The sequence below is a fragment of the Pyrus communis genome, chromosome 11 (genome assembly GCF_963583255.1).
Source record: "Pyrus communis chromosome 11, drPyrComm1.1, whole genome shotgun sequence".
Classification (NCBI taxonomy): domain Eukaryota; kingdom Viridiplantae; phylum Streptophyta; class Magnoliopsida; order Rosales; family Rosaceae; genus Pyrus; species Pyrus communis.
In genome coordinates, this window is record NC_084813.1 from 10,395,604 (window position 1) to 10,405,667 (window position 10,064).

Sequence of the window (10,064 nt, forward strand, 5' to 3'; positions counted from 1 at the left end):
ATAAATGAATACTGGTACAAAAATAAGCACTAAATTTAATTTGAATAGTCAAATAATTTCGGACTTGGGAGAATTTTAGCAAACATAATCTTTGACATAAGACAACGTGTCAAAAACGTGTAACCCAGATCCAATAATGACTTGGATTTTTGGACAACCCCTGCAGAGCAGGCGGGCTCTCTCAGGTCTACTTTGAAAACGTTTCTCTAAAAATCACTTCTGATATAAAGTGCTTTTACTAGAAGCAAAGACACGTTCAAACTTTTAGTAAATATCCAAGTGCTTTCTGAAAAAAAGAAAACTGGAGGTGCTTCTGTAAAGCAAGTGATACATCCTTAACCTATAAGCATTTTTAACGTTATTTCAAATGCTTTTAGTTAGATGCACAAATAGAACTGAACAAATGAACAAATGAACAATTTACAAACTAGATAGGTGGCTTTCCCATCAGCCTTTATAAACACAAACCTCCATTGAATTCAATTCATGATAGTAATGAGTGTTTTAACAAGACTAACAATAACATCTAACAAGATGGTAATCATATTCCACAATCTTAAACCGCAACGAAATCACAACATATAAGCTCAAGAACGAAATCACAACATGTAAACACAAGAACGAAGTCACATGTAAACGAAAGAACAAAATCATAACATATAAATGCAAGAACGAAATCACAACATATAAATGCAAGAACGAAATCACAACATATAAACACAAGAACGAAATCACATCTTGCAATTCATCTGAATGCAGTACTAAATTGCAGAATGTGAGAAAATAAATTCCAGACCAGAAAGCTTTGCTCTTGCCCAACTTTCATGATAGTAAATATGCATCTGAGTCGCACAGATTACAAACCAACCAGCATACATCCATGAGAAACTACTCATCGACGGTATCATTTCTAATATGAAGCAACTATCACTAGTTTTCATGCATATACACAAACTAACAAAGGTTCACTCAGAAAAAAAGTGCATGGATCAGCATCGAAGCACGACATTCTCTCAAGACACTGTACCATTTCATGCCAGATTGTTACAAGCAATAATTAATTACCATAAAATAAGGTGGATGTCTTAAAAAACCAAGGACATAAAAATTGCAATGCATCAACAGATTCAACAGACATAAAACATGAAGAAAGTTCTGACTGTAATGTACAATTACATATAAGCTTTTATACGCCAAAATCAAGAATGTCAAAGTTCATGATCATAGTCAAAAACACTAAGCACAAAATGGAGCAACAGATATCAAAACACATCCTTCCTCAGAAAACCTGAATAGTGCATAAGACGACTAAAAGCTAATTCAGCCAATTAACATACATGTATTTCAACAAACATTGATCCTAATTCCAATCAACAGAAATTATAATGTACTCCAAAGTATCTAGAAACACTAGTGCCCGTGAGCAACAATCAGAAATCATACATCGAAATCCTTGTGCCCATAAAGAAATTCGTTCATAATATCACATCACAAACAGCACTTGCAACTTAAGCAAATGGTGTTTCTCCCCGAGCGAAACAGAAAAAGGCAGCAACATCCAAGATCCACCAACCAGTCCCAATCGGCCAATTCACTCAATCAAAAAAATTGTAAGCTCATTCTCAATAAGCACAGGCACACAGCACTTAGCTATTATACATATAATGAAGAAATACAAACAGTGACTCGAATGCAAAGAAAATCCCCGTAGTAGTATATGGCAGCGAATTCAAATTCGTTAAATATACACAAATATCAAGTTGCAAATTGTTCCAACACGAGCCATAACTCATAATTAGCAATGAATACAAATACAAAAGCATATCATATATATTCTAATTCGCAATGCAAGCTGATCGCTTTGCTAATTTAACCTCTAGCCTTGAGCTCCGCAAGCCTCCTGGAGAGGTCGTCCTCGTCGACCTTCTCGGTTTCCTTGGCGGGCACGGCATGTGCAGCTGGCTGAGGCAGGCCAACGGACACCTCAAGGCCATAGTCATCCGCAACCTGTTGCATCAAGCTATTGACCTCACCTTCCGGTGTCGAAAGCGAGGTGGAGCCAGCCATAGCGGTCTCCATGAACTCGGCCTGAACCTCCATGTTCACGAACTGCTTCTCGAACGAGTCCATGGTCTCCGACATCTTCTGGAGGTTTCCGGTGGCCAGCGACGACTCGAGCGATTTGACGATATTGCCCATTGACTTGTTGATGGTGAACATCTTGGCCTGGGTGTCGAGCCGCGCCACCACGGCGTCGAGCCGCGAGGCGAGGCGGAGGTAGTTCATCTGCTCGGTGCGCTTCCGGATCGCGTTCTCGGCGTAGATCCGGGCGCCGTCGACGTTGCCTTTCTCCATTGCCTTCTTGATCTTGAGCTTCTCGGATTTCTCCTCCTTCTCGCACTTCCTGGCCTGGCGCTGGAGCGACTTGGAGGTGAATTTGAGCTCCATGATCTGGTTCATCAGCTTCTCGGTGTTTCCCATGATGGAATTTGGGGATTTTTTTGGGGGGAATTTGACTTTCTAGGGTTTGGGTTTTTGATCGGAGGAAGAGACTCGAGCTTTTGTGCGTTTTGGACTTGCGATACACGCGTTTCGCGTTCGCGTCCGCGTCTCAGAGATATCACTGAGGGTGAGGCCGAAGTTTCCTAGTTTGCTTTTTTCGGCCCCAACTTGCAATATTTTGGGCTTCGCTTGCTTTATGCCTTTGCAAAATACGAAAAGCCCGGTTTAGTGATATGAACTTGTACGTGACTCTTTAATATTACAATCCAATCATATTCTTCTTCACTTGTAAGTTAGAGATCGTAGGTTCGATTCTCGTCAAAAACGAATTTGAACCATATTATTATGGCTCGCCCATTGTTAGCCTTAGTCCAGTCCCCCACCCCCTTAGTGAGATAATATCGCTTGTTTAGGAAAAAATAAACTTGTACGTGAGAGAATTTATAAGCTTATTATATTAACATTCTATACATTTGTTTAGGCCCAAAATAATATTTTGGGCCGAGCTTTGAGTCGTTCTCGGTCCAGTAACATTCATCTAGAATCTTGTCATGGGCTGTCCAGTCAAGGTTGGATCTTATTACGAAGAGGATTGGTTTAGATAAGGGTGAGGTAGTCGAACCCTAGTGCAACAAGGAGTCTTAAAGCTAAGGATGCTTAGTATTAGGGGATGAATCTAGTTCGTTAAGGAGCTTGGTTCAAAATCCTATAGGGGTTAGAATTGGGTGAAACCTGATTAGATTGGGTTGAGGAGTTCTAATCCAAGTAAATTTCTAGTTCGGCCATAAGGGGGTTCGCTGCTATAACTAGTGAGGGGAGTGCATCATTCAAAGCCCATTCAAATCAACACATAAATTACCCTGCGCAAAGCTTCTCAACAACCCTGAGATTTTTTCCCTCCCCATTTCTTCTTGCCAATACATCTTTAGTTTCGATAGACAACATTATGAAGGCAACCAGCGATATCTTCAGTTTGGATAGATAGCATTGGAGCCGTAAAATCAGCCGACCGAGGAGCAACTTCAGTTTGGATAGACAACACTGCTTCGAGACCGACTGGTTATTTATCTAAGTCCCGGTCAACAAGGATTTCTAAGTCCTTGTTGGTAGGGTCATCTCATCAGCCTTCTCGGCAAAGTGAGGTGTTACCAAGTTACTAGGCTCTGCACATTGAAAGCTGAGTTTTATTTTATGATTGGATATTCGTAAGTACATTTTAGAGTTCGGTATTCCGATGGCCGAACTATATTTACAATCAAGACATTTATCTCTTTCAAGTATTTGTGTCCGTACAGTCTAGTATCAGTTCGGCGTACTTATACTCTCACGAATATAATTACTGAGACCGAACCTAGTGCCGACAATTTGTGAACTTCAAAGAAACTAGCAGCCTTGTCTACAGGCTTTAGAACCCAAAGGTCAAGATGTGTTCATTCCTCGGCCATAATCGCAAGATCAAGAAGTCAGCAGTGCGCCTAACGCCACATCAACATATTTTACTCCTCGATCGAACTCGACCGACAAGTTAGCACGCCCTGCACATAATCGAATGACGTAGTTAGCTTATTAATTACTCGGCCTATGCGCCACGTAGGCTTGGTAATTTTTAGAGTCAACATTTTGGCATGCCCAATGGGACCTAGTGCTAAAGCTGCAAAGTTCATGACCATTAAAACATGGTCAGTAAAAAAAAAAAAAAACAGTCATGGGTAAGTCAATGACTAGTCTTCCACCTACAGTCCAAAGCCCAGAACAAGATGGTTTGTCACAGGCACATAATCCTCATGCTGCCGTAACACTTGAAGCCACAAATACAACATGCCGAGAAAAGGAAATTAATCTCGGCGGTCAGACTCGTGATGCAGAAATCCCCACCAAAATGACAAAAGGCGTTTTTGTTGAAGGATTAGTGGAGTACCATCTAGATCTTTTCTCCAGCGACGATTTGAAGAACAATCCCAGCAGTTTGAGCAAATGTTCAACCGAGAGGTAAAAAGCATATTTAAAGAGATATGTGATAATAGCGTTGTGCACAACAGATTGCACGAAGTTCTGGTTAATAAAGTCCAAGAAATTGGACACTCCTATCGACCTAGGCAGCCTCATCTTCTAAAGAATAATCAATTGTTAGTGATACAGGCTGAGACAGGATCTACTCAGCCCAAAATGATTGAATTAGAAAAAAATGGCGAACCAAGTAGCAGATTGGTCAAAATCGACCGAGGAGCAGAACTGGCGCTTGTTGACATGGTTGAAGTCCAGAGAATGATTGATTCGACTTTACAAAAGGGGCCGAAGTTCCCAAAATCCATTCATCTATATCTAGCCTTTGTAGAAAGGTTCGAATATCCTAAAGGATTCAAGATTCTAGACTTTAGCTTTTTCGCTGGAGAATCATCCTTGTCCTCGTTAAAACACGTAACTCGATTCATTGCTTAATGTGAAGATGTTAACAGTGATTTTCATAAACTACGATTGTTCAATTTCCTGTTAACCAGCTTAGCGTTCGCATGGTACATCAACCTCCCACCTAACTCTGTCCAAAGCTGGGAGGAATTAGTCGAGAAATTTCACGAGCAATTCTATCGGCCAAGGATGGAAATGTCAATTTCTTCTTTGGCCAAGATGGTTGAATTATTCGACGAGTCACCAATGGAATATCTTATGAGGTTTAAATCGGCCAGAAATTAGTGCCGAGTACCCCTCCCTGAAGTCGAGTTTATTAAGCTTGCCCTGAACGGCCTGGATATAGAGACAAAAAGAAATTCTTGAGGGCAAACTTCTGAGATATGTATGAACTGGCTCAACATGTCGAGCAATATGATTGTTTGCTTCAAGAAGAGAAAATCTCGAAATCCCCAACCTGAGGGACGATTTACAAAAACCCAATGGTAAGTTATGCATTGGTCGAAGGTGAAGAGTCCTAATATGCCAGTATAGATAACATATGCAAAGCGTTGGCTCACACTAATTCGAAAGATGTCAAAACTTGCTTGGCCTCTGTGGAAGCCACCGTCAAAACGGCAAAGGTCTACACTTTCAACATCACCAAGGCCGACCCCATCTTCGACCAGTTGTTACTTGCAAAAATCGTCAAGCTTTGGCCATGGCATAATATTCCCAAGGCTAAAGATATGAAAGGAAAGATGTATTGCAAATACCACAACTTAAACAAGCATAAGACAAACAATTGTGTCGTATTTCGCAATGCCATCCAAAGCTGGATCGACAATGGCAAACTCAAGTTTCCCAAGAAATTTCCAATGATCGTTGATGTCGATCATTTCCCTTTAATGATGGTAAACATGGTAGATACTCATCTACCCAAGGATAAGAGAAAATGAAGAGTCGAGTTTATCTCGACACAGTACGTCCTTAAGCAGAATTCTCGCCCACGATTGAAAATTGATCTATCTTCGAACGAGACACCCAAATAATTTTCAAACCCAGCTTATGCTGAGTCAATGTTAGATTCCAACACAGAGGAAGCTAACGGGCCGATGGTTTTATGTAGTCGGTTCCAATCAAATGTCATCATAACTGAGTCAAAGGAACAACCACTTCGAGCTGAAGCACTGCAACTAGTGCCTTCAACTGCAACAACATCTAAAAAAATGCTCAGTGTAGGCTAACGCCAGAAAGTTTTTGATAGGCTCGACCCTTAAACACAAAATAACAAGCCGTCTTCGGCCAAACGGTGACTTGATTTCGACACGCCATTTTACAATGAAAATTATTATACGCGCAACTCTAGCAACTCAAGTTCACCCACCAGCGAACCTTCAAGCCACCTGAGTCACACGACTAGCATTGGTATAGCTACAATTCCCCTATCGGTGTATATATTGTGTTGTCCAACGTAGTCACCAAATAATAGACTGTATAGCTCGCTGACAAGTAGCCCAGGCTACCTTAGCTACCAAATGGTAGCCGAAAGAAATGGTGGGTAATGAAGATGACCGACAACCTCCGACAATCATGATCGAGTTACTTAAAGGAAAGAAGGTAATTAATCGTGATTTTGAAACCACAATTGAAGAATCCAAGAAGTGAATCAAACTCCTTCTTCGGCCTGGGGAGATGAAAGCTCACTTCGAGCACTTCCGAAAAGAAGCCGAAAGCAAACTTCCTTTGTTACCCCTACAAGAGCCATTAATTAAAGTTAGACGAAATCGTTACCCGCCGTTTCTCACGAAGGCTTTGGAATGCCAAATACATGCCAAGAATCTCTTGATCTGGCGTTAACCTCCCCTGATGCTGAATAGATCATCCAAAAGTGGTCAGATTTGAGAATGAAGGCTACCCTGATGCTGAATAGATCATCCAAAAGTGGTCAGATTTGAGAATGAAGGCTAAGTTCTAACATATACGTGAAGCTCGAGTTCTCGGCTTTGAGGTAGAACCATATATTGATTTATACTGTCGATCTTCCTTTCTCTCTCAAGGACCTCCAATATCTACGGTACCATTTTGAAGTTTTCTCAACCGTTTCCCTTTTCGGGCTTACAGCCGATGAAAAAAACCGCATGGCGTGTTTAGATGCTTACTTGGACATAAGAGACACTCGCATCACATATCAGGAGCGAACTCGCAAGGCTTTACAAGCGCATGATCAAGTCTCAACGTTGAAAGAGCTAGTAGTCAAAATTCAAAACAAAACGACTCCGACAAACATGTCGCATGAACGTGCTTTCGCTGCAGCCGAAGATGGCCAAGCGAGTAATGCCCATGAGCAAGACATTTCACCCAAAAATCCAGAGGATGAAGACCACGACCTGATGGGCTCTTCGGTCCTCGACAACATAAGAATCATGATGGTCCATGTCTTACCCGTACAATTACGACAGACAACATCCCAACTAAATTTCCTGGATGGTGACATGATTGTCGAGGAGGCCACACAAGTCGATTTTATGGTCACCAAAGAAACTGAGCAAATAAACAAAGAGGATAAACTTAAAACAGCTCTCGCTGAACTATTTCCCCATTCTTCATCTGTTAATCTTCATCACTTGAAGTCGTTATACGTCACAACCCATATTGAAGGATACCCGATTTCCAAAATTTTTGTCCACTGTGGAACAACGGTCAACATCATACCCGTTTCTATCATGAAAGCATTACATCGCTCCAAAGATGAACTTACTTCGTTAGGGGTAACCATGGGCAACTTTGTTGGCGACAAATCTTAGACTAAGGGAGTGTTTCCTTTAGAGGTAAATATCATAGATCAAAATCACATGACCGCGTTTTTTTATAGTCGATTCAAAAACCGAGTATAATGCATTACTTGGTCATGACTGGATCCCCCAAATTGGTTGTATCCCTTTGTCATTATATCAAGTCCTCATCTTCTGGGATGACAAATCGGCTATAGTTCATCCCGCCGATAATCAGTCGTTCGAAGCTAATATGATTCAAGCTCGCTATTACGATGATCATGTCGGCTACATCACCCTGCAAGGTTTCAAAGAAGAAAGATAACCGACTCGGATCTCAGTTTAGAAAGTCATCAATGTTGATGCCGAGACTGTTCAAAAGGATTCAGAGAGACTCGAGTTGGCTAACCTAATTGATGATCCTGATGCCTAATACCAAACATGATATACGTCGAGTTGTGGTTTCATCTATCATAGAATGCTTATTGGCCCATTGGTATACTATTTCCAAGCAACCGAATTCTAGCATGAACTTAGTTGAGTTCCTCACCTAAGGAAATAATGGTCCAGTCCTGTCACTTGATAAAGTCCAAGTTGCCCCAATCGAACACAAAGACAGTCGGCCCCAAGTTAAAGATCCATTAGACATAATAAACGTTGGAACGACCGATGACCCTCGATTGTTATTTATTAATTCTTTGTTGCCCCAACCTATGAAAGCGAACTTTCTAAACTGCTCGAAGAATTTAAAGATTGTTTCACTTGGAGTTACCATGAAATGCCTGGCCTGGATCGAACACTCGTCAAGCACGAATTATGCATCAAGGTTGGTTGTAAACCTTTCCGCCAACCCCCCTGATAATTCTCGACCGAAGTTCAACATTTAAAAGCTGGTTTTATTCGAACAGCCTGATACATCGAATGGTTGGCGAATATTATCCCAGTTTTAAAGAAAAATGATGCTCTATGTATTTGCATTGATTTTGGTAATTTGAATTTGGCAACCCCTAAAGACGAGTATACAATGCCAATTTCAGACTTGTTAATTAACGTTGTAGCAAACCACGCGATGTTATCTTTTATGGATAGCCATGCTGGTTATAACCAGATTTTCCTTGTTAAGGTCAATGTCTACAAAACTGCTTTTTGTTGCCCCGGGGCACTCGGGACCTATGAATGGGTCGTCATGCCTTTCAAACTTAAGAACGCTGGTGCCATATATCAATGCGCTATGAATACCATTTTTCATGACCTGATTGGCACAGTCGTTAATGTATATATCGATGATGTTGTGGTCAAATCAAAGCACCGCCGAACACATTTAGATGATTTTTGGCAAACTTTCCTTGGGATGTGCCAATATAATCTTAAATGAACCCTGCAAAATGCACCTTTGGTGTATCGGTAGGCAACTTCTTAGGTTTCCTTATACATCATCGTGGCATTAAGGTAGATGAGAATAAATCTTGAGCGATCAGTGATGCTCCACCTCGACAATCAATAAGCAATTACAATCCTTACTCGGCAAAATCAATTTCCTTCGCCATTTCATTTCTAACTCGGCAAGAAAAATGAAGGCTTTTTCCACGCTTTTGAAACTTAAGGATTCTAACAAATTCGAATGACGCAAAGAACATCAGAACGCTTTCATGCAAATCAAGGTCTCCTTCACTACCCCACCTGTCCTTGTGCCACCTCGGCGTGGTAAACCTCTTAAGTTGTATATCTTAGCTGCCGAAGAATCCATTGGCTATCTTCTTGCGTAAGACAACGACACTAGGCGGGAGCAGGCCATTTTTTATCTTAGTCGGAATCTTAACTCAACTGAGATAAATTATTTAGCCGTCAAGAAACTTAGTTTGGCTTTGTTCTTCAATGCGTCTAAACTTACGCATTACATGCTCCCTTCTGTTACTCAGGTCATTGCGCAGATAGATGTTATTCGCTATATGCTTACTCGGTCGATATAGTAAAAGGCCGAATTGGGAAATGGACACTGGCATTGTTCGAATTTAGCTTGCAATACATGCCCTAAAAAGCTATCAAAGGACAGGCGTTGGTCGATTTCTTAGCTCAACAACCTTCTCCATACGGTTTTTGGGGCAACGATGTCGAAATTGGCATGGTGGAAACACGTGATAATTATTAGAAGATGTATTTTGACGGCTTTAGTACCTCGACCTTGGCCAGCGTTGGAATCGTCATCCAATCCCCTGATCACTACTGATGGTATTTTTCTCTCAAGTTGGATTTTGATTATACAAACAATCAGGCCGAATATGAAGCCCTCGTCATTGGCCTTAATGTCCTTCACAAATTGAAGGCAGCCCGAGTGCTCGTCCTTGGCAATTCAGAACATGAGATTAACCAACTCAATGGGACTTTTCGTTGCATAAGTTGTAC

The 10,064-nt window shown here is 41.2% G+C and overlaps 1 protein-coding gene across 1 annotated transcript; it reads right to left on the minus strand.

The window, feature by feature from the left end:
• Positions 1 to 1,626: 1,626 nt before the first annotated feature.
• LOC137707494 (ESCRT-related protein CHMP1B-like) lies at positions 1,627 to 2,638 on the minus strand. The gene has a single exon (XM_068446370.1). The coding sequence runs from the start codon at positions 2,479 to 2,481 to the stop codon at positions 1,870 to 1,872; it is 612 nt and encodes a 203-aa protein (XP_068302471.1). The 5' UTR covers positions 2,482 to 2,638; the 3' UTR covers positions 1,627 to 1,869.
• Positions 2,639 to 10,064: the final 7,426 nt, after the last annotated feature.

What these genes read in the sequence shown, in the direction of transcription:
- LOC137707494 (XM_068446370.1), bottom strand. Translation starts at nt 2,481, where the DNA reads ATGGGAAACACCGAGAAGCTGATGAACCAGATCATGGAGCTCAAATTC.